Source organism: Aythya ferina (genome assembly GCF_964211825.1).
Source record: "Aythya ferina genome assembly, chromosome: 1".
Classification (NCBI taxonomy): Eukaryota; Metazoa; Chordata; class Aves; order Anseriformes; family Anatidae; genus Aythya; species Aythya ferina.
Window position 1 is genome coordinate 26,161,201 of NC_140296.1, and position 25,839 is coordinate 26,187,039.

At 37.6% G+C, this 25,839-nt stretch overlaps 1 protein-coding gene across 1 annotated transcript in view; it reads right to left on the bottom strand.

Annotated features, from left to right (window-relative positions):
• Positions 1 to 17,745: 17,745 nt before the first annotated feature.
• Positions 17,746 to 25,839, bottom strand: part of TRPC4 (transient receptor potential cation channel subfamily C member 4) — a 163,464-nt gene continuing 155,370 nt past the window's right edge. The window contains exons 9-11 of the mRNA XM_084537900.1: positions 24,134 to 24,175; positions 21,233 to 21,322; positions 17,746 to 18,829 (exon numbers count right to left, since the gene is read on the bottom strand). Of these exons, the coding sequence (XP_084394026.1) occupies positions 18,113 to 18,829; positions 21,233 to 21,322; positions 24,134 to 24,175 (849 nt within the window). The 3' untranslated portion in view covers positions 17,746 to 18,112. The remainder of the gene's footprint in view (positions 18,830 to 21,232; positions 21,323 to 24,133; positions 24,176 to 25,839) is intronic.

The following is a 25,839-nucleotide window of genomic DNA, read 5'->3' on the forward strand; positions in this document are numbered from 1 at the left end:
TTCCTCATTCCCAGAATCCATCAGTTGGTTGCCATTTCCTTAAGCACCATGAAGCTGCTCCAAGTGTTACACAACCATCTGGCTGCAATAGCTTTGCTGTCTCCACAGCTGGCTTAGGTCACAAATACCTTCAGCAAAAATAGGATCTGCAGTTTACATGGACTCTAATATTCAAATATTTGAAAGCTTCATAAAGCCAGGTGAAGCAAAAAGTATTTTACTCTAATTTTTACTCTCATTAACATTTACTCTTTTTTTTTTTTTTTTTTTTTTTTTTTTTTTTTTTTTTAATTGTTGTTCTACATCCCACATACTGGTGGACAGAGAGCAGGATGGAGTTTGTCATGGAGAAATGTTCAGACCCTTGCTGCCTTCCTGGCTGTGTGTTTTTTGGGGGTGACAGGTGACATTTTACTGAGGCTGTGAATGCATCCTTAAAACATCAGTCCCTATGGCACCCTGGGAGCAAGGGTGGCATTTGTAACAGGTGCATGTTCAAACAGTTTTTCAAACACCTGCTTTATGAAGCAAGGGGTGGGATGTATGGGGCATCCTTTTGTCTTCCTCAGTATTCATAGTGTACTGTTGAATTCTCCCACCCAAGACAATCCATAGCATTACTGTCTCTAGAAATGTTCTATGCAATGAGAGGGATCTCACAATCCTGATAAAATTTTTAATCTTTTTTTTTTTTTTTTTTTTAATTATTTGTGTTTGAAGACAAGAATGGATTTGTTTCAATTTAAATCACAGGTTGTCTTGAGGGCTTTTCTTCTCCATAAAACTTGGATTAATTTGACTTTGTCAGCATGGAGATTTTCATGTGGTATTTTTTCAGAGCTCCCTTGGAGCTGTATGTTTTATGAAATGAAAAAAAAAAAAAAAAAAAAAAAAAGAATGCATCTAGCAATCTAGCAATATAGTTTACATATACTTCTCAACCACCACTGTTTTGCTTATTTTCAATTGAGGGCCATCACTTGCCAGTAATAGGTCCTGCATATCTAAAGATACAAGACTTGTGTCCCAGCTGTGATTATTTCTTCAGGCAAGATTCTTTTTCAGAAACAACTTCTGGAAACAGCAAGTTTTAATAAGGTAGATTTCAGAGAATGATTACGGAAAGTAAATTTGGTAGAACTCATCCTGCAAATACAACTGAGCCAGTGAACTTTGTACTGGTTCTGGGTTGTTCTGTTAGTGTTGACACCTGTTGCAGAGGTGGAGTGTGTGGGTTAGTGCTGATGTGCAAACAACAGAGGAGTTTTCTCCAGCTGCTTAGTGAAGCTTATTAGCTCATTGTATTGGGTTTATGTAGCAAGGTTTTGGTAGTGGGGGGCTGCAGGGAGGCCTCTGTGAAAAGAGTCCAGAAGCTACTCCACGTTAGATAAGAGCCAGCTCCAGCCAGCTCCAAAAGGGACACGCCACTGGCCAGAGCTGAGCAGTGTTGTTTGTGCCTCTGGGAGAGCAAATTTAAGGGGAAAAAAAAAAAAAAAACTGCTGCACAACAGCAGCGGAAGAGCAAGGAGTGAGAAATAGCATTGCAGACACCAGGTTTCTCACTGCTCTAGCTTGTTAGTAATAGGTAATAAGTTGCATTAATGTCCCTATGCTAAGTCACAATTGCCTGTGACGATAATAGTTGGGTAATTTCGCCATTCTTATCTCAGCCCTTGTGCCCTTTTCATTGTATTTTCTCCCCCTTTTCTTTTGAGGAGGGGGAGGGAGAGGAATTGTGGTGGAGCTCAGCTGCCCAACTGGGTAAAACCACCACATGCATGCAGAAAATTTAAGCCTCCAGTTTTGGAATTTCTCCTTTTTGTCAACTGCTGGCCATCAGAAATTGAAGTTTGTGACTCAGGAAGAACATGTTTCTGTAGATGCATTTGATGCACTGTTGACTAAACTCGTACACATGAGGAATTGCATGGCTATTTTTTTTCTAAAAGGTATTTGTCTGGTTGAACTACTGTTATATGATCACAGTATACATAGTGTGAATCCTCCATCTTGGAATAACGTCTTTGAAGATGGAAGTTTCCTTTCTGATGAAGGCTTAATTCAGGACTGGAATTTGAATAACTTCTAACAACTATTTGAAATACATGGCTATTAAGCACTAAATATTGCAGGAATTGTTTTGAATAAAAAGCATGATCATATAATTTAAAAATGAGTATATTACATACAAGGTTTATTATTTATGTTCGTATAACATAGAACACTTAAATACACTTGCACAGAACGTAATGTAGACTTAGGGCTACATAAGTTAAATGACTTAAGAATGTAAGAGCTTTTCCACCTGTCTCCCTGAGGGGGATCTAAACCCCAGCTTGTGGTATTGACACTGTGTAAATAGTTGGTGGGGACAGTGCAGTGATATAAAATATTCAAACCATAATGAACAAATAGATTCTTGATGTTTGTTTGTTTTGTTTGTTTTTGTTTTACATAAACTAGCTCATTTTGCTCTTCAACTTTATAGGTAATTTGTAGTTGGTTCATATTTAAAATAAGTGACTGCATATAAACATGAAAAGGGAATTTCAAAGGCACCTACTCTATTACAGAAGGTTATGTTCCAGAACAGAGAATTTTACTTAATTTGTTTTATACATTTTAGCCTTATCAGGGTACTGTTTGGTGAAGAAAACATTTCTCTAGGGACTGCAGATACTGGAACAAGAGTAATGACTTAAACAACAGTGATAGTTAACTATGGCACGTGTCCTCTAGTAATTATGTAAGTATCTTCTGACATAATGAATAGCAAGAGTTTTAAATGAGTCATTTATAAAGCAAATAATAGTTGTCTTAACAATATGCTACTATATCATTGTCCATGGCAATAATTATGGATTATCTGGAAAATATATAGTCTGCTGCAACATAAATAGCATAAAGTTTAAAACATTTGTATGTATCTTAAACTCCACAGATGCACAAAACTCTTTCTATGCCCACACTACTTATAAGAAAAAATGCATCACTTTAAAGAGGATTCCACAAGCCAGAGAAATCAGCTTCTTTGCTGTCACCCCATCTTCTGTATGGATGACTTGGTCTCAGGGAGGGAGAGTCTATTATACTGGACATAGACCCCCCTCATGGATGGAATTGTTTCAGCCTGTGCAGAAGTTTTGAATTAGACATCTCAAAAGATGTTGGAAGACGTTTGGGGAGTGATCTAGAAGGCAAAGATTGTGATATCAAGTCAGGTTCTGATATTAGACTTCCTCCTTTTTCATTGATATTGTTAAAAAACAGAAATACCTTGGAGAATATAAACATAATTTTAAGTTGAGGAAAACAGTTGAGTAAAGTGAAGCAGAAATTAAGAATAAAATACAGTCTAATAAATAGTTTGCAGCCAGCTGTTTCTTTTCTTCTGTGAAAAAAATCTGTACACCTAATTCCACAGAGTATATCATTTAGCCCTCTACTTGATTCCACACGGGATTTTCATTGGAAAAAAAAAGCAGTATTGCAAATGTCTTTTTGTTGGTCTTTATTCAGCCTGAACAACTGTGTTTGACTAACCCTGATTAGAGGCATTTGTGTATTAAAAAAGCAAAGGACTGTTCAATGATACAGTACAGGTTTTAACCCATTGTGTTATTTACTATGAAGTAGCCTGCACCACCAGACTCGATACTGTTCTTGTGGTAGGTGGACAAATGAGGGAACAAAAACTTAACTTCTAGGCTGTCTACAATCATTTTTTCCCAAGTTTCCTCTATTGGAAGCTTATAGGATGTCATTGCATTATGAATCTAAAAATTCAGTAATGAACTTGTCAATGGAGAGCAAATATTCATATGGTAACTCTCTTGTCCTGTTTGCATTTCAAGTTCTTGTGATTTAAAAGAATGGGGCTAGAAATGAATGAGACTGAAAGGCTTCTCTGGAGATTGCCTACTCCAACCCCCTGCTCAAAGTCTCATTAGCTACAGCGGTTTGTTTGGAGCTGCAATATTCCTGGAATATCTCCAGGAATTAATCTTAAGCTTCATTAGACACCTCCCCATAAGTAAGTATCAGATTTTTGTGAACAGTTTTTTAAAAAGCAAGAACAAATCCCACATATTTAATTTTTTTTTTCCAGTAAAATATTAAAAACAAACACACTAAAAATACTTTATAGATGTGAACAAACTTTAGAAGCTGCTTGAAATACTCTAATTCCTCTGCCTTAGGTATGTGAAAGCTTAACAAGGATCAGCTGCTGTGAGACTTCAGTGACTCATCAGAGCCAGTCAAGACCAAAGAGGTCAGTCTTGGATATTGAGTACACAGAAGAAACTGCTTATACAGAGTACAGACCAAGTATGTTCAGCAGATTTAGTAACCTGGAAGGGTTTAAATAATTTAAATAACGTAACAGGAAATGTATGGCCTGAGCAACAATGGAAATATTAATACCACTGTGTTATGAATTGTAATTACAAGGTAAATTAATACACCCATGTAAAAAGCTGCATGTAAACTGGTAAAAGTTCACTTCCTTCAGTCAATGTCATGTTTTTAAAAAAAGTCTTGGGGAATCATCTACATGTGTCTTTGTTCTCAATCTAGTACCTTCAGAGTATATATATTTAAATTAGGATCTCTCCTGCTCTGGCTTTCTAGGGCATAATTGTCTCTAATAATTGTATCAATTCAGATGGTACCTGAAGAACAGAAAATAACATTTTAAATGCATCACTAAGAAGCAATATAGATTAATTTTTTAATACTTACTACAGTCATACAGGTGAGCTGATAATTTAATAGATCTCTATAAAAATTCCTTCAATCTGTTTTTGCAATTGTAAAGTGAAAGACTTTTTTCCACACCTATGCTATGTAATGAATGTTGTGGAACCATTATTGTAATAATGTCTTCTTCTTCTTTGGTAAATTGAAACTTAATAAAACAAACAAACAAACAAACAACAAAAAAAAACTATAAATAGATTTGCAGTGTCCCTATTTCCAGTGTTACCCATTTTGAAAGTAGGATCTATCTACAGTATGCCCTGTATTTGCTAGGTACATGTTTGTATTCATGTCTTTACTCACAATGAGAACCAGATATCATTCAGAAGAAGAGGCTGAGCTCAGATCCAGAGTCATTCTTAATATTGTCCCAATACCAGAGCCCAAGATAATTCACTTACAAGCTGAAAGGAAACTATAAACAGAGAAGAAGGAAATGGATAAAAAACAAAACAAAACAAAAACAGTTCCTAAAAGCTGAAATAGTACATCCATGTGTTGGCAACATAGAGCTATACAGGGAATTCATACTGTTGATATTACTTTCAATGCACAGCTTGATCTAAAGCTGGATTCCCAGCAAGATCTGTGGACAGATGTTGTTTTGTTATAATAGCTACAGTTTTTAGCTATAGTTTTGTTATAATAGTTATAAGTAGACCCTGAAAAAGGAGCAGTGTAACAAACAAAAATGAGTCCTGATCACCGTCATTCTCGACTCCTGTATGTGAGACCTAGGGATGTGAAACCTAGTACATTTTGCAGGATTTCACTATAAAGGCAGAAATAAATCTTCCTGGTAGTCAGAAAGCACGTATAGAATAGTACTCAGGAATTTCTGGGGTCATTTCTGTAAGGAGAATTTGAATTTTACATTCCTGTCTTTCCTCAGAAGCTTGGGGAGCAGTCTGTGCTAAAGTAAAAACTTCTGAGAAACATCAGAACAAACTATTTAGCACAAACTATGATAGCCTCCAAGCATCACAGAAGAAGTCTGCAGCTTTCTAGCAAAACCCTGGACAATTTCTGAGGGGAAATCTTCCCTCTGAGTTGCACAGAGAGAGGTACTTCTTAGATATCAGTTTTTCTGTTTCATTGCATGGGGCTATCTCATGTCGTTCTTTTGACATAAAAAACTAGTTTTAACTGAAAAACTGAGTTGTTGATGGTACCCTGAATTAAAGTGCAGAGTGTCTTCTGTTTCTTCATTGAGTAGTTTACAAGTTAGCAATACAGAAGTTAGAGGGCCAGTCATCTTCAGAGAGAAGCTGCATTTGTGCATTCAATGCACAGTTCCATACAGTTTCAATTTCAGTGGGAGTACTTGTATGTTCGAAGCTAAACACACTGGTGTTTGTGGATTAAGGATAGTTTACTCTTGGTAAAATTAAAATCCTTTCAAAAGCAGAAAATAAACCTTTTTGTCAAAGCCTCCCTGAAATAACAAAGTTATCTGAAATAAATACAAGTCAGCAAGAACAGAATATATACAAGTTATATATACATATTTTTTTAATAAAGAGAATACATGGTTTTCAGCTTAAGTTGTTCTAAAAATAGAAAGTCAAACTTATTTTTCTGTTTATGTCCTAAAACTGTTTTGAAAATAGGTCTTAGACTTCCAGGTGTGTTGGTATTAGACCTATAAAGCTACTCCAATGCATTATTTATTTATTTATTTTTAAATTCATTACTGTAAGTGTGATTAAAACATTTATTTTATCTTATAATCTTTTTTTATCCTATCTGATTTTAAACTTTGTGAACACATTCAATAATTTCAGATGTTCTGAAAAGTTCCTTGAGGCTAAAAAGCCTCAAGTTACCTGGGGTCTGTACTTTCTCTACAAAAGTCTGAAAATTCAACCACTGAATTGATAAAAATAGGTAATAAATTGTTCTTGATAAGCATCAAGAACAATCCATCAAAAAATAGCAGAGAATTTTAAAATGAAGGCAGCAATAGCTAGTCACCGAATTCTCTTCGTATATTAATTTTTTCAAAGGCAAGGTCAAACCAATAGTACATTGCTGCAAATACCATGTTTCCATCTCTTTCTCTCTCACAGCATATAAAACATAAATCCCGTGAACTTGTTCAAGGCAGAAGCAAGGACAAGGGAGAAATGATTTAAAGCTACCTCTTAGCCTTTTTTTTTTTTTTTTTTCCTCTGAGATTCAAATAAATGCTTAGCATCTGATACATTTCTGTTCCCAGGGATTTAGTGAGTGGAACTGTGAGGCTTTCAGAAATGCTTGTGGGCTCCAGCTCATAGCAGAGGTTCAGCTGACAAAGACAAACCAGCAACTCAGTTCTTTGCAAGTAAAGAACCCTCCACAGCTTGGGCTAAGGTGCAGCTTCAAGTCAACCATGCCAGAGAGTAATGAACTCTTGGCAAGCCATGGATTTTCCCAGCTAAGTCTGGATTATGCTTGTCTTTCATCCAAGAATAGGTTAATGTTGAGAGAACTCCGGTAGTCTCAGGGGAGACCTAGCTACTTGCTGCTGATGATAGTGTGATAAAGCCCCATTAGAGACAGTGTGTTGTATCTGAGACAAGAGCCAAATCCACTGGAGTATTTTGAATAAGCAACTTTCTTATATTCTCCTGTTAGATGTGTTTTATTTTAACGTGTTTTTTGTTTGTTTGTTTGTTTTGTTTTGTTTTTTAATAAATGGAGAGACTGTTGAGGGTACTTAGCTGGAGTTAGTAACATCATATTCCTTTACAGTAGATATTTCATCTGAGATTGGGAAGCTTGCTACGGTCTAAAAGTCTTGAAGTACAGACTATCTCTTTGTAGATGTTTAACTCAGAGAAAGCAAGAATTGGAACCTATTCTTCTGAACTGGGTGTCTGTCAATATTTTGGAAGATCAGTCCTTTTCTTACCTAGGAATCTAAACCAGACAGAAACACCTCCTTCTCCTTTGTATCTTCCATTTTGCCTGGAGTAACTGAGGTGGCTTGATATTCAGAGGTTTTATTTCTAACTCTCATATGTTGTAAAGTAAGCTTAGGTGCTAAACAATGAGGCAGCTAAATATCTACATGTTTTTTAATAACACTACCTAAGTCTGGTTCAAGGTATAGCACTGAATTATTTAATTTTCAATATTATATTTAGTTAATAGAACCATAGAATCATTAAGGTTGGAAAAGACTTCCAAGATCATCTGGTCCAACCATCCCCCTACCAATGTCACCCACTAAACCATGTCCCTAAGCACCACGTCCAACCTTTCCTTGAACAGCCCCAGGGATGGTGACGCCACCACTTCCCTGGGCAACCCGTCCCAGTGCCTGACTGCTCTTTCTGAGAGAAATGTCTCCAATTTCCAACCTAAACCTCCCATGGTGCAACTTGATGCCATTCCTTCTATTGCTATCACTAGTTATTTGTGAGAAGAGGCTGCCCCCCAACTCCCCACGCCTTCCTTTCAGGTAGCTGTAGAGAGAAATAATGTCTCCCCTGAGCCTCCTCTTCTCCAGACTAAACAACCCCAGTTTCCTCCACCACTCCTCACTGCAGTAAAACAAACATTAACTTCTCAGTAATGTTTCAAGTAAGTTTCAAGAACCTCTATGAGGAGAGATGGTCTAACTACTAGGCAGCATGCTTGGATATTAAAAGTATATGCTTGTTCACTGCCTTGATCTCAAATCAAAAGCACATCCTAAACAAGCCCAGTTCATATGCCAGAAAAATACAAAGATCACAAGGTCATGATTAGCAAACAAAACATTAAGAGCAGAAAATAAACTACTGAAATACAAGATATTTCTGTTCCCATGTAAATCCCCTATTCTCAGGGAGTGGAAGGATAGAGCATTTCTGGGAAAGAGGTGAAAAGTGAAAACTTTGTTTCAGAGCCAACAAATGAAAGTATGAAACTAAAAAAAAATGTGTTTAATTTATATTTTTTATTATTTTTGTTGTTGTTGTTATTATTATTATTAATCATTTGCATTTTAAAAGGTTAGAAAATAAAAAAATATCATTTAGAAAATCCTTCTGCAAGCGATGGGAATACTTTAGTCATTTTCATATTCAGTTCCTCCTACCATTAACTGAAATAGTTTTATCAGAAAGCACCAGTATGAACTTCAGATAGGAAGGTGTAAAACACAAAATAGGCCCCAAGCTGGAAATTAAAATGATGAAGTATAATACTAAATCCTCAGTGCTTGTCATCATTAAAAAAGCAGACGGTCTTGTTGTGTGAGTAGGTGTCTCAGACTGAAAGGCTTAAAACTGTACTGGAAGTAAATTCCAACTGCAGTTTCCGGTGATGCAGTGTTCTTCACTCTCAACTTAAGCTTTTAGAGTGCTATTCAATATTTGTAGTGTCTGTTTAATGCATTATGTCAGATGAAAAAAGGCCGCAATAGTATGAAAACACAAGTTAATGTTAGATTTAAGGAGGAAAAAAGGATTCTTTGCACCATTTGAAGTGGCAGAGAATCCTTTTACCTTGAACTTATTCATAGGAACCTGTGGGCATGGCAAGTGAAGTATCTTCCCACCACCTGCAATTGCATTATCAAAAACATAGAGATTAAAAGAAAATTTGTGTTCTAACCCAGGATTAGTGAGAGGAAATAACTAAAAAACAACAACAAACAAACAAACAAACAAACAAAAAAAACCAACTCTTTTGATCACATGACATGATTAATTAGAGAATAGGATAGTTCAGAAATTGTGAATGACATGAATGCGTGAACATGGAGGACAGAGGAGGGAAAGAAATTATGAAAAATGACTAGGAGATAAGATGACAGGAAAAAGAATGGTGGAAGAAGAAGAGAAACTGAAGGACTAGATTTAGAAGTGGGGAAAAGTCATCAATAAATAAAGACGGAAATGTAAGAAAAGAGAATTTGGAATACCAGAGAGAGCCTGGAAAATAAAGAACCAAATGAACGCAGAGGTAGGTGTACTGTTCATCTATGCCATTTACTGATAGAATTAATTTTAAAGATTGAATTGATTGATTGAATGATTTTGTGTGATTTCCAAAGCAGGTGCTGAGGACATGACTTAGCATGGTGTATTTTCTTCAAAAATTCTGTTCATTATGATGTATTTCCAGTCTCATTGCATGGGAACTGCTGTATAACCCTACTATTCAAACTGTGCAGCTCAGCCTTGCATCAAATGAAGGTATAAATACTTCCCACAGGCAGCAGTTTTGGCTTGTAGATGAAGCAATAATACATTTTAATGTTACTGTAATTTACATTTGAAGTTCCCAGCACATCTGTTCTCTTACACGGATATACAGAAAGGAGCTATTCCATCTTCCTTGGAAATGTACCTGTCTCTAGAATGACCCATTACCTTTTTGAATAGGATAGTTACTCTAGTCTGAAGTAATAAGATGTGAACTAAATAAATTATTTCTTTGAGTTGTATTCCCTCTCTGTTTTTCAAACTGAGAAAGAAATTTAATTCAGAGAGGGAATTCAGCCAACATGAAACCTGAAATGTTGCTACTAGTTTGAAGAATCACTTTGGCAGAGTCATAAGATAACTTAAGTTGTTGGTGTTATACTTTCCTTGATGCTGGTGACAGTGTTAGAGAAGATCAGCAAGCAAATCATGGATTTAGCTCCTGGAAAGAGTCCAGTGGAGGGCCACAAAGGTGATACGGAGCCTGGAGCATCTTCCCTATGAGGAAAAACTGAGAGACATGGGCCTGTTCAGCCTGGAGAAAGGAAGACTGAGAGGAGATCTTATTAATGTTTACAGATATCTTAAGTGTGGGAGACAGAGGGATTTGGCCAACCTCTTTTCAGTGGTTTGTGGAGACAGGACAAGGGGTAATGGCCACAAGATGCAGCACAGGAAGTTCCGCACCAACATGTGAAAGAACTTCACGGTAAGGGTGACGGAGCAGGCTGCCCAGGGAAGTTGTGGAGTCTCCTTCTCTGGAGATATTTAAGGCCCGTCTGGACACCTACCTGAGCAACCTGCTCTAGGGAACCTGCTTTGGCAGAGGGGTTGGACCTGATGATCTCTTGAGGTCCCTACCAACCCTACAATTCTGTGATTCTGTGAAATACCATGTGAGATTTCAGAAGCTGACTAATGAGAATTCTTCAATTGATTTGTCTTGGTTTCAGCTAAGATAGGGTTAATTTTCTTCACAGAGGCTGGTATGATGCCATATTTTGGATTTAGGAGAAAATTAATGTTGACAACATACTAATGTTTTCCTTGCTGAGCTGTGCTTACACTAACTCAGGGTCTTACCAGCTTCTCATACTGCCCTGCCAGCCAGGAGGCTAGGAGTGCACAATGGTGGTGACAAAACCAGTACAGCTGACCCAGACTGGCCAAAGGGATATCCCACACCTTATGGCATTGTGCTAAACAATAAAACTGGGGTTGTTGGCTGGGGGGGCTGCTGCTGCTTGGGGTCTGGCTGGTCAGTGGGTGATGAGCAGTGGCATTGTGCATCATTTATTTTGTATATTCTTTATTATTGTCGTCGTTGTTAGTGTTTACTCTTCTTTTTCAGTCCTGTTAAAATGTCTTTATCTCAACCCACAAATTTTGCCTTTCGCTGATTCTTTCCCCCATCCCACTGGTAAGTAGAGAGCAAATAGCTGTGTAGTGCTTAGCTGCCTGCTGGGTTAAACTACAGCGGATTTTAATAAATTTATACGAAAAAATATTTCCCCAAGCAAATTGTGACATAGTTCTTTATAAAAACTTTCATGTTTTATAATACTTGCAGCCAGTTTCAAGCTTATGATTGCTTTCACTCAGTCTTTCATCACTTACTTACTTGACCATGCTGCATAACTCTTGGCTCGGTATCATACATCTGGTTCTCTCTTCATCAGACTCTGGGTGTGAGTGTGTGGGAATATGTCAGATTTCAGAGTTTATTTGTGTTCAGCAGAAATAGAAAACAAACAAACAAGCAAAGCAGTAGCCGTATTCTTTTCTCTGGGGAAATTTGGGCCAGATTTAGGTTTGAGTGTGATTTTCCAAAAGTCTGGATGTTTGGACTGAGGTTCTGGGTGGGCATGTTTTAGACTGTCTGTTGCTTCAATATTAAAACATGGATGATCCCCTCTTTTATTCAGCATATATTGCTTGTGTCTATTTTTTGTACTGTTCTTCTGACACTACGTTAAATGATGATACTCAATGGGTGACCCTCCTGAAAACAAATTCTTTGTGCAGACTCTCAAAATGAGCACAGCATATTTCTCTGTGTCTGAAATCTTAATGCTTCCTCTATGTGAATCTGATTTCAGTTCAGATCAATGTAATTCAAGGACTGTGACTTTATTTGGAAAATGGTCAGTGAATTTTATAACTCAGGGAGGTTACAGTTCTGTAAAAACCAAATCAGTGGAACCAGTTCTCAGATGAGATCTCCCTTAACATCTCATGATTTAGAATCTTTCAGCTAATGAAACTTTCATTAACTATTAAATACAAATTCTGCATCTTTTGCAAAGCAAAACTAAAAAGAAACTATAATTTTAAAGATAAATACTTAAAAAACAAACCCCTTAATATTACTTAATTAAAGTGAAGGGAACTGAGGATACTAAAAAACTATACCAAGTTTATGGTTTTTTTTTTTTTTTTCTTTTTTTTCTTTTTTTTATATGTGTCTTTTTAAAGTTTATTTTTGCTGCTTACTTCTTGAGTTAGAACTGTATTCAATTGAATTAGTCATGGAGAAAGATTATTTCCATGCTTTGGTGTCTGGATGTAAGTATTCATGTTTGTAGTATCTCTCAGTATTAAATGTAATTCATCCAAAAAAAATTATTTCTAGTATTTCATAATAAACTTTCATGTTATGGTATGGACACAAGGACCTATGTTATACACCAGATGATGCGACATAAAATATTGCACTAAAGGGTCTTAGTGTCTACATTTGCAAAGCATATACTGGAAAAATGTAAAAGGTATCTTTACTGGGGAAACAACACATCCTCCGTGTAAACAAATCATCAAAAAGGGAAGATGAAAGAAAGAAAAATGATGAAAATTATTGCAGAAATAAGCACTTGCACAGAACTTTGTACGCTTTCTCTATATGTATATGAATACTTACCATATTTATTTTAAGGCATACGTGACACTCATCAAAGGTTGATGTATGCATCTCCCACCTTGTAAATTACATATTGTGTACTAAAACCATTAGTCATTTACCAGAATGAGTTATTCTGCAGTTATGATTCTTACTTTGCTACATTTAAAGAGCAGTTTATGCTGCCCATTCAATTTATGAAAGGTTAGTTCAATGATTTCAGATGTTGTGAGGGTATTAATTATACTAAGAAAAACTATAAATCTCTGAAGTCTGAGAAATCTGTTTGTTTGTTTGTTTGTTCTTTTTTTTTATTATTATTTTTCCTTTCTTGTTGTTTTCTTTTCTTCTATTTTTTTTTCTCCTTTCACCAAGCTACTAAATTGAAACACATGGATTTCTAGAAAATCATTATATAATAAAGTTTTTGTTTTTTTTTAAGTTGATCATATGTAACAAATATAGAGTGTTATCTTTGCTTTTTCAGTTCCACTGAGTGAAAAGTGTGCAAGCTCTTTTGAATTAATTATTGATTTCATGTGATTGAATAATTTCTAATGAGTTCTGCTTGAGTGAGGTTCTATTACTAATTTCCAGACTAGAGAACATAAGTAATAGCAATGTCTTTTGTGGCTTAGTCTTGTTGGAAGCTCCAATTTTACATCTTGAACACTCCTTCTGTTCCTGATGCAAGCACTGCTCTTATACTCTTAAAATACAGTAGTGCATATATTGCCTTAATGAGAGTCTGTTATCAGCAAGCTAGAAGAGAAGAATTGGTGAGAGAAAATAAACTGAAGAAGCACCTTATGGAACTGGTATCTAACATCAGCTGTTGGAAAGTTAAATTTCTAGTAATAGACAGCTTTCTAAACTCCCTTTAGAAAGTATAAAGTGGGAAAAGTATCTCTCAATTTGAAATAAGATGCATTGGCTTCTGTACCAATTGCTTTCCACAATAAAAGAATAATAGATTACAAATGGCTAAAGGCCAGGCTGAAAAGCCACTGTGAACACTATGACACCCAATGCTGCACAGCACTCAACAGTAACTATGATGGTCAACTAAAGAGAGCAGAAAGTGTTTGCTGAAATGTAAACAGCATAATTTCTTTAAACCCAAAGAAAAACAAAGATGAAAGGAAAAGAATGCTATCAGAACAAATATTAGATGGAGAAGAGCTATAATGTTAAAAGTTACTGACCACCTAAAATGTATGAATAAAAACAGCTGAAATATTTCATGAGTATAAACATTTCAGAACTATATTTAACAACAACAGAGGATTTGATTGATTTAGGATGACAATTATGTGATGGGGCGACTTGTAAAAAAACTGAAGTATATTGTAGGACTGGTTTGCTACGGTCCTATGTTCATGAAGGTGAAAGACTGAAACTTGTTGTTTAATATAAAGAAGAGCCTTCTCTGCTGCATTCTTTTAAACTCATACAAGAAGGTAACTCTCAAGTATTAGATCAGTGGTTACTGAACTTGATTTGATGTTGTTCAATGTGTTCAAATCCTTTTCATATCTGGAGGGTTCAGACTCATCCTTAACTCTGGTGATTTATTTTGGAGCACACCCAACTACTTAACTATGGACTGTCTCAGAGGATCTCTAATCTGCTCTTGCTACAGTGGCTGTAGGGTTCAAAACTAAAGCTAGTCAAAGAGCTGAAACATGGAGAGGTAAGATTTTTAGCCTAGAGGTTAAAAGTACTTCTGTGGGAGGAAGAAACTCCAGGTTCCAGTCCCTGCCCCAAGGACAGCTTACTGGTATTATCAACCCATAGTTTGATGTGGAAGACACAAAGTCTTCTGAATAAGGGTCAAAACTGAGGAATTCTGTTTCCCAGGTAAATATACAAGATTGCTATTATTACATTTAATATTACTAGTAATAATTATTACCTTTGCCATTACTAATACTCTTTTATGAGGTTGCCCTACTCAGCAAAGGTGTTGGATTCTTTTAAGAGACTTTAAAATGAAAATGGATTATAATCTTCTCCAATTTATGTCTCTACATTCCCATAAAAAGTCTTGATACCAGATAGAAACAAATATTTTGAACTGGAAGCAAAAATGCATTGCCTCACCACCCTCTTTAAGCATATGGCTCACCTATTTTCTCTTTCTTGTTACCTCCCTCACTATTTTCCCTACATTTCCATACCAGAATCTAATTGCTTATTGAAATCTAGAGAGGAAAAGGGGTGTTATGGCCTGGAATACATATATATAGTAGAATTTGAGATGGACATATAATTGTTTCTTCATGTCTTTTGTCTACAATATATGTATGTGAGGTAACTATGCAGAAATTATCCTGAAAATTGGTTCAAGGATTCTCTGAAGGAAGACATTCTTGTTTCAAGCATTCCTTTTAAGAACTTTTTGGTGCCCATACACCCAAATTTCATTGCCTTTTATACCTCTCAACAATTACAGTTATGATGAAGATACACATTGTCCTGAAAGTAGACACTACTTATTCACAGAAAACTTCAGATTAGGAAAGTCATCGTGGGATGAGAAGGTGGAACTCTTCACAGTTCCTGTCTACTTGGGGCAAGCAATGCTCATGGACAGAAAATGTAGCCACATTTCACAGACTCATAAGTTCCAATTCTGCCATGATTACAGTAAAATTGCAGATGCCAGTTTGTGCCATTGCACTCAAGCTGCACTCTACATTCCCATAGGGAGAAATCTCCTGTACTGAGATCCTTCTCTTTTACAATTTTTTAACAGTTGTAGTCACCATCATTTGTCATTAACAAAGAACCTGTAGAGTCATTATGGTACTAATGCATTTTTCATTTGTTGTGATGGAAGAGGAAATCATTTACAATGACACCTATGCTATGGTTTCACTCATCTGTGCCCTGTTCTATACGTCTATAAAACATCAGTGCTTGGCATGGATACTTTTCTCTGTGTTATGTTAGACTGCAAAACATCAGGCAACCAGATGAGTTAATCATCCCAATTCAAATGGGCAGAATGGCAAGATGCCAAAGGGAGAAGTAGAAAGGAAAAAAAAGTTTCTAAAAGCTCATGGGAAATTAATCCAGTATCTTTGGGTAGCTGCATCTCTGGAGTAGCAAATTTTAGCATCCCAAATGGTTGTACAGGCCTTAATAAAATATGATTTAAATGTTATATGAAATCAGTGATGGTAAAAGACTGTTAACTGGGATATAGAGAAGATTGTGACGAAAGCTACATGGGACACATTGACTTTATGTCATTCTTAGCACAGATGTTACAGAAGAAAAGAGAACTCTCTAAAAGAGTTGACCTGGTAAAAATGATATGAAGTTATTCCACCATTATTATTATTATTATTATTATTATTTATTTCTTGTTATGCTTGTAATAATTCAAGTGCTTTCCAAACAGAAAAGCTTCAGGCCCTGCCCCAAGGAGCTCACAATCTAAAGGTGGATAAGGGGAGAGATGAGGAGAAGAGTTTCACAGAGCATTCAAGAGGCCAAGGTGGAAATCAACCATAACTTAGTAATCAAATGTGATGTGAACACAGTGTTGCAAAGCCATACAAACTATTTCCCAATTACTTGTCCATTTTTGTTCAACTAATTCACTCCTAGGTCCCATGGCACAGGTACACGTACAGGAAGGAAGCTCTCAATATATGAACTCAGAGAGAGTAGTACACGTGTAAAGCAGAGCAGGAAAACACACCCAAATGTATAGCAATGAGAGGAGGTTAGTCTGAATTTTCAAAACTCAGTAAAGTACAAGCATAGTTTAGGTACAGAATGCACCTAAAGGCTTTAGGTCATGTCCTACATGGTGAGAGTTAATGTCATGGATTCCATCTGTTTTGTCCTCATTTTCTTCTTGTTTTATATTTATAGGGATATGTTATGTAAGTGTACTCTATGCATCTGCACATCCCTTAATACAGGGTAAAATGAACTTCGAAATCTATTATAGCAGGGCTAGGGAAGTTCAGAATGAAATGACCACACTGAAGTGGTATATTCATGTTTCCATGGGAGAAGAAGGATGGTGCTGGGAGCTCAAGGGTGGTCTTTCTTAGGTCAGTTGTAAACTTATTATTTTTAATAATGTATGACACCAGTCACTGATTAAAAAGCAACAGACTGTTTAATTTTAAAAATACTGTTTTTGACTAAGACAATAAGTCACTCCGTTAAGAAAAATACTATTATGTTATCTTTATACATTTAAATGTCTAAATATTTTTTTATAAAACCTCCAATCAGTTTCTCCCAAACTCTGAAGTTGTCGAAGAAACTCTCCTAAGTTTTGCCTTTAAAAACTTCTCAGCAAATTGTCATGTCCTCCCAAGTACTCAGGGGATCCTTGTATGCTTGTTTATTCCTGAAGTATCTTTCTCTTCGCAAATACAAGTGTATTGTGAAGGCAAAAGCTAATAAGCAGTTAAACATTAAAGTGCATAGGTTGTCCACATTTGGAAAAATAAATGGTTGAAGAAGCAGTAGCTGTTGTGATTACGGATTCCTGAGGAGTAATCCGTCATCAAATTTTAGCAAGCCACAAATATTTCTTTTACCATAAGAAACATTTTTACAGTCTTCAGATCCTGCAAAATGCATTCCTAACATTGGTATCAGGAAGGTAATAGTCCTCTTCCTGGGTGGGAGAAGATGTAATTGAATAATCAAATAGACTGATCATTCATAATTTACAGGTATTCATATTCCTTCAATAAATAAAAGAATATACTTTATATTCTGTTTCTTCATAGATTTTGAAGCAAATCAACTTTCTAGCAATTTAAATAAATGATTCTAATAGCTTGACATGAATTACGTTGACAGGAACCACTTATGATAATGATGTTGTCCAGAATCTTTTAAGAACCTACAAAGTTAAATAAAGGCTTACAAGTCTCTTAAGCTACTTTTTATTTGCATAGAAAAATATTTATCATAGGAGTCAACTATCATATGAGAGAAATTGCATTTGTTGTAATTGAAAAAGATAGCTAAAAAGTTTCTGTGGGTTATTGCAACAATACAAGAATACAAGATGCTTCCATTTATTAAAAAATGTAAAACAAATTGTGAAAGCTAAAGCAGGCTACAAAACAGAAGGTCCCTTTATTATCTTTCTCTTGACTACTATGTTACAAGATCATGTGCCACAGTTGAGTACTATAAAGTGTAATTCTGCATTTGCTAATATGTTCTTAAAACATTGCCCCCCAAAAGCACTATGCAAAATATATATATTTGTAAATGCTTCTTCCTGTAAGCATCACAACCTTGTTATCACATAGTCACCCTGATCAATTGTTTCCTGTTTCCCATCACAGTCAATGCTAATGTCCAACTCCTTGTCCTGCTGATCCTGTGGTGTGGCTGGTTCAGAGTTGTGTAACTCCGTTTTCTCTGTTTCTAAAGCACAAATACTTCCCTCATCCTGCGAATCTGAAGTGTCGCTGTTATTTTGTGACTCAGCTAACATGCACTTTTCATCAGGACTTTGGGTGTTTACTTCACAGTTCATGGTCAGCTCTCCCTCTTCCAGTTCATCAGCTTTCTCACATTGTTCTTCTGCTTGTTGACGGGAAACTTCTTCAGAAACGGTGTATATTTTATTTGTACTTTGCTCCACAGAGTTTGTTTTTGACCGTCTGTGAAATAACCCAAAATTTTTTATGTCTGTTACAAAATTCACACGTTTTTGTTTCTCTTTAGAAGACTCTGATACCATCATTGCTGAGCCATTGCTTACGTTATGTGCTTCAGAGGCAATAGTGGCTGATCTTGGGTGAATCATTGTAGTTATGTCAAAAAGGCTAAAGGCCTTTTTCTTTCCTTTCTTGTTTCCCTCACTCTCACTCTTTTCTTCAGTTTCTGACAGAGATGCTGCATCTTTGTTCATTTTTGGAGTATGCAAATTAGAAAGCTTGCTTCCTTTTAGTAGACCCAGGACTTCAAAACGAAAGCTGGAAATATCTTGTTTTAACTCCTAAAAATGAGGAAGAAAGATGAAACATCAAAGGATGAACACTAATTTAACTTTTCATCTTGTAATTAAAAAAAAAAAAAAAAAGAAAAAAAAAGAAAAAAGAAGTCAGTTATGGTAGGGATAAAGAAGTTAGTTATGGTAGGGATAAATAAGAAGCCTCATCATCTGGACAATACCTGAGATCTTTGAGGTGCTTTGCATACTCTGTCTAATGGATCTTCCAGGTGAGGCAAAATAGTGATAATCAATGTTATCAGGGGAATCTTCAAAGGAAATGTACTTTGGCCTAGCACGGAAATCATCAACAGTGGTGGAGGAAGGAGCAAGGATAACTTAAACACCTGCAGGACAGTGTTGTCCCATCATCATAACGGCCTTATGACCAGATGTTAACACTATCCCCAATATACAGACACACACAAAGAGGCATAAAGAATCACTGAATGGTTTAGGTTGGAAGGGACCTCCGGAAATCATCTGGATCAACCACCCTGCTCAAGCAGGGACACCCATAACAGGTTGCCCAGATCCACGTCCAGGTGGCTTTTGAAAATCTCCAAGGAGGGAGATTCCACAACTTGTCTAAGAAACCTGGGCCGGTGCTTATCCACCTGCACAGCACAGAAGAGCTTCTTGATGTTCAGAGGGAGCCTCCTGTGTGCCATTTTGTGCCTATTCCCTCTTGTCCTCGCACTGGTCACCACTGGAAAGAGCCTGGCTCCAACCTCTTTGCACCTTTCCTTCAGGGATTTATAGACATTGATGAGATCCCTCCTAGCCTTGATGAGATCCCTCCTAGCCTCCTCTTCTCCAGGCTGAAGGTCCCAGCTTTCTCAGCCTCTCCTCTTCAGAGAGGTGCTCCAGTCCCATGAGAATCTGGGTGGACCTCCGTTGGACTCTCTCCAGTATATCCAGGTCTCCCTTGTACTGGGGGGCCCAGAATTGGACCCAGCACTCCAAGTGCAGCCTCAACAGTGCTGAGCAAAGGGGAAGAATCACCTCTCTGTACATGCTGGCAATACTTCTCATAAGGCAGCCCAGGAGACCAATGGCTTTCTTAGTGGAAAGGGCATGTTGCCGACTCATATTCAACTTGGTATCCACCAGGACCCCCAGCTCCTTTTCAGCAGAGCTCCTTTCTATCTGGGTAGCTCCCAGCTGGTGACTGGGGTCATTCCTCCACATGTGCAGGACTCTGTACTTCTCCTTGTTGAACTTCATGGGGTTTCTGTCAAGTCTGTCAAGGTCCCTATTAATGGCAGCATGACCCTTTGGTTATCAGCCATTCCCCCCAGTTTCATATCATCTTAATTTCTTGAGGGTGTATTCTACCCCATTGTCTAGATTTTTAATGAAACTATTAGACAGGACTAGAACCAGTATTGACCCCTGAGGAACTCCACTCATTACTGGCCTCCAATCAGACTTTGTACATTGACAACTTCCTTCTGGGTCTAGCAGTTCACCCATTTTTTTATCCACCTTGCTCTTTGCTCATAGAACCTGTACTTCTACAGCTTCTCTGTGAGGATCTTATGGGGGACATATGTGCTTGCTTCCCTATGAGTAGCGTGCAGGAACTGCAGGTAGGACTTTGTGCGTTTCTCCTAAATGTTGGGCAGCTGTCAGGTAAGTCAAGAGCTAATCATTGCAGACTACTTTCTGCCAGTGCATCCTCTATTTCTTAAAGACCTGTATTAGGTGAAAACTCCTTGCCTTTACAAAATGCCTATTTCTCCTCATTTTTTGTAGAGGAATATTAGAGCAGCTAGCTCAGGCTCCAACTGTATCTTCTTCTTGCCAAAGCTGAGACTGATGGATATAATTTTGGATATTTGAAGGTAGAGGCACTAATAGTAACAAAATGTTTGATGCTAGAAATACACAGTGATTAATGTAAAAGTTGTGGTACATATGGACCTGTTCATTTAATCTTTCAGATAAAACAGATTTTAATAGTTAACTCCTTATTTAAGTTTTCCATCTATTAAGCCTGAACATCCCCAGCTCTCTCAACCTTTCTTCATAGGAGAGGTGCTCCAGACCACTGATCTGGACCTGTTCTAGCATATCTACACCGTTCTCTGTACTGGGGGCCCCAGAATAGGATGCGATACTCCAAGTGGGGCCTCACAAGAGCAGAGTAGAGGGGGACAATCCCCTCCCTCCACTTGCTGGCCACTCCTCTGTTGATGCAGCCTGGGATCCAGTTGGCCTTCTGGACTGCAAGCACGCAGTGCACACACACGCAGTGCTCCAGGTGGAATCTCACAAGAGCAGAGTGGAAGGGAACGATCACATCCCTCGCCATGCTGGTTATGCTTCTTTAATGCAGTCCAGGATACAGTTAGCTTTTGGGGCTGCAAGTGAAAAACATGCATGAACATATAATTAAATACATACCTTAAAATTTTCTTCTGTCAGTCCTTCCTCAGTTTTGGCATCTCTTATCATTGCTGCAACATATCTCTTAACCAGGTTTCTCATAACTTCCTAAAAATGTAAAATATTGTGTTAGTTTTCTTGGTAATAGTTACTAAATCTACACTCACTGTGTCTTCTTGTGTTTAAGGAACATGACAAAAAAATGTATAAACCTTTGATCTGGTTAAAAATTTGTCCTGCTTTTCAATTGAAAGAGGTGATAATTAATTATCCTAAGAATGGCTGCTTTGGCTTTGATCAAAGGTATGCCTCATGCTAGTAACGTCTTCTCTGACAGTGAGCAGTTGCTGATGCCTCATGAGAAGTATAAGTCTAGGGCAATTGTATAATGTTTTTTTTACAGCTATACTCTCTCAAGCCTCCTGCAATCTGAGATTCAGGGACTTCTTGAATCAGAAATGTTAGTTTTATGTTTAATGGTCCATGAGAGGTTTTCCCCATGGGTTTTGAACTCATGTAAACTTTCAGCATCCACAAATTCTCTCCTGATGAATTCCACAGTATAGATAGACTAAAACCTAGATATAAACCAAAGTATAGATAGAATAATCCTTGTGGGGTTTTGCTTATTTTTAATCTTCTCTCTGATAGTTTCCAGTGTTGCCTTCTACTTCTAAGAATTTTAAATTTATTTAGGTTGGAATAAATGTCTGGAGGCAGCCTGATCCAGCTGCCCCATTCCAAGCAGGGCTATCTCTGAAGTTGTATCAGGTTGCTCAGGTCCAGTTAAGTGCTGAACAACTCCCAGGCTAGAGATGCTGCAGCCTCCCTGAGCAATTTTTTTTCAGTTCTTTACCACCCACATCGTGATAATGATTTTCTTTACAGAATTTCCCTTGTGGAACTAGTGTCCATTGACTCCTGTTCTGTTGCTATGTTCCTCCAAGAAAAATCTGGCTTCCATTTCTCTCTAACCAACATTGTGATATTGAAGATAGCAATAAGCATGCCTCTGCCTCCCCCCCCCCCCCCCAAACCTACTCCAGGCTAAAAAAACATGGATCCCAGCTTCTCCTTTTAGTTCAGCCCTCTAACCTTGTTGGTGGCCCTTTGCTGATTTCCTTCCAGTTTGATGCATCTTTCTTGCAGCAGGGGGCCCAAAACAGGACACAGTGCTCCAGATACAGACTTACAAGTGTGGGCTGGAGGAGAATAATCACTTCTCTCAAAGTGCTGCCTACAGCCTTATTAATGAAGCCTAGTACTTGTCTGGTATTTAGTTTGAGGATAGATGGTAAAGAGCTGCTCTGTGTTCATCTTCTCCATGATTTTATAGATCCCTGTTGTACTCTCTACAGCTGTCTGTTTTTCAGGTTGGAAAGTCCTGGTTTACTCAGTCATTTCCCATATGGAATCTATTCATTACCAAATTTATAAGTGTACAGCCCACATCTTGGTGAACTTGCACCCTTTTAACAGAATGAAAATTGAAAATAAATCTGAAAATTCCTTATGCTACAATAATCTCAAAACATCCAGACTCTGAAGCAGGAAGGATGGAGAACAGTTTACAGGGCATCTAGGGAAAGGGATTATTAAGGAACAAGGAGGTGTCTATGGGAGAACAGAACTGGGGATAGAGAGAGATGGAGAGCTGACTCTGATGGAGCATGTCAGTTAGCTGTACATATGGACTTGGTTAATCCCAGAAGGGAGGTGGAACTATCTTTTTGTTTTGTTTTGTTTTGTTCTGTTCTGTTTTGTTTTGTTTTGTTTTTTAAAGGGAAGTGTCAATCTGCCAGAGGGTAGGAAGACCTTGCAGAGGGACCTGGACAAGTTGGATCAATGGGCAGAGGCCAACAGGATGATGTTCAACATAGCTAATTGCCATGTCCTACACTTTGGTCACAACACCATGAAATGCTACAGGCTTGGGGCAGAGTGGCTAGAAGACTGTGCAGAGGAAAATGTTTTGGAGTTTTGGTCAATGCTCAACTGAACATGAGTCAGCAGTGTGCCCTGGTGGGTAAGAAGGCCACAGGTATTCTGGCTTGTGTCAGGAATAGTGTGGCCAGCAGGGCCAGGGAAGTGGTCGTCCCCTTGTGCTCTGCTCTGGTGAGGCCGCATCTTAAGTGCTGTGTTCAGTTTTGGGCCCCTCACTACAAGAAGGACATCAAGACCCTGGAGCATGTCCAGAGAAGGACTACAAAGCTGGTGAAGGGCCCAGAGCACAAGTCCTATGAGAAGCAGCTGATGAAACTCAGGTTGTTTAGTCCAGAGAAGAGGAAGCTCAGGGGAGACATTATTGCTCTCTACAACTTCCTGAAAGGAAGGTGTGGAAAGCTGGGGGTCAGCCTCTTCTTGCAGATAACCAGTGACAGGACTAGAGTGAATAGCCTCAAGTTGAACCAGGGGAGGTTCAGGTTGCAAATGAGGAAATATTTCTTCTCAGAAAGAGCAGTCAGGCATTGGGATGCGTTGCCCAGGGAGGTGGTGGCATCACCATCCCTAAGGGTGTTCAAGGAAAGGTTGGACATGGTGCTTAGGGACATGGTTTAGTGGGTGACATTGGTAGTAAGGGGATGGTTGGACCAGATGATTTTGGAGGTCTTTTCCAACCTTAATTATTCAGTGATTCTATGTTACAGCGGATAAAATACTAGTCAGCATACTGTGGCATTAGGAAATATCATTTTGCACCCCAAGAGAAGAAAATTCTATATTTCAAATGCTCTTTCAAGACAAAATGTACTATCCTTTTGCTTTTTTTTTTTTTCTTTCTTTCTTTCTCTTTTTTATTTTTTTTTTCCCTTTGGTATTTTTCTCTGCTTTCTTGTGAAAATTTTCCCTTTCTCCTCCTGACACTTTTTCACAGCCATAGAAAAACAATTACAAAAAAAAAAACACATGGACCTTTACCTGGTACTGATGATGTCTTCTCAGATTGTCAGCTGCACGCCTCTGGAAGAAAACAAAAAACAAAAACCAAAAAACAAAAACAAAACAAAACAAACAAACAAAAAAAAACACAAACAAACATGAATCTCTATCTGGTAGAAAAATATATCATGGCAAAACAGCAGGTTTGTGCAGTCTGTGGGGTATCTAACAACCTGAGAGATGGTTCAATGGTTCAATGTCTGCTGAAAAACTGCAACATTAGAGTGAATCCTGTCATTAGCTTTACAGAAGGGAGTATGTCGTCACTGGAGAGGCAAAGTTGATTTTCTACATTTTCTTGTGTGGTGCTAGAATTGGCATTGGTGTGGATGTGGTGGAGCAGCGAGGTCTCTGCTTGCAAAGCTTTGAAGTCACAGATCTGAGATAGAAGATGTGATTATGTCACTCATTTGCGCAAATTGAAGGATATTTTACTGAACTGAGAAGAGCTTGACATATACAAGGTGTTACCTACGGCTGTCTCCTTACATCTCATTTAGGATAGAGCTATCCACAGCCTGCAATATAAAACCATTTTTAAAAGAAAATTCCCTGCTTAGTTCTTTGTTAAAAAGCCACTTGATACATAGAGAAGTATGAAAGACAGAAACTTAGCTTTGTGATAGAGAGTTCTATGTTAATAAGGAAGGAGGGTATAAGGGATAGCAATTATGAGGAGGAACAGCAAAAAGAAGCTTAGCAGAATGAAAATAGAGTATAGGCTTCAAGAAAATGTTGCATTAGATTATGCTGCTATATCTAGGGGGAGTCCAGAAGAAGATGGTGAAAAAGAGCCTTGAATTACTGTTGTCCTCAACATACTGAGTAACATTTCTTTTTATTTTCTACCTTAATTATCCCCAGCTGGTGGAAGAGAGTCATATAGTTTTTACTTGGCTTCTTATATCTGCTGCTGGTGAGAAAAGTAGGTGTCTGACCACTAACCATATTTCTACAAAACAGAACACTTAGAGTATCTTAAAACAGGATAAAATGGCATCCATGAGACTCAATAAAATTGATCTCAGTTGCATAATGAGCCAGGCACAACAAGGTATTTTGTCATCTTCTGTTACTTGAAACTGATTGGCAATTTATTTATGATTAATAATTTCCCTGTTTGGGAATAGTTTCCATTTTATTATTGATTTCGTTTTGTAATTAATTTGAGAGATGCAGTACCTGTGTGGTTAGGGTTGGCAAAAGAGAATATACACATAAAGGGGAAAGCCATGATTTCCAAACTGCTCAGATACCATGAGTTTGTACATAAACATTTTGCTTTCAAAGTTTTTTCCATATGGTGTTTCTGCATCTTATATCACATCCAAAGGCAAGATGGATGCGATTCCTCATATTTAAGGAGGGAGGGATGGGAGTCTGTGTCCACTGCTGGGGCTGAAGGGGACAAGGTAGCTATGGGAAAGGTAATACCCTCCCACCACCTATTTTAAAGCAGATTTAATTTTAAGATTTTTTTTGCAGTTGACCACACGATGGAGGTATTTCATTCCTGCTGAGAGAGCACTAGGGAAATCTGAGGCTGTACAAGAGCTTTCCACAACTGCTCTGACTCACAGGCAAAGGAAAAAGAACACCTTAAGGTGTAAGTGAAACAAATTTCAGTTCAGGTAACCCTCTTAAACTCCTATAAATAAAACAAATGCTAACTCTTGCCTTGAAGG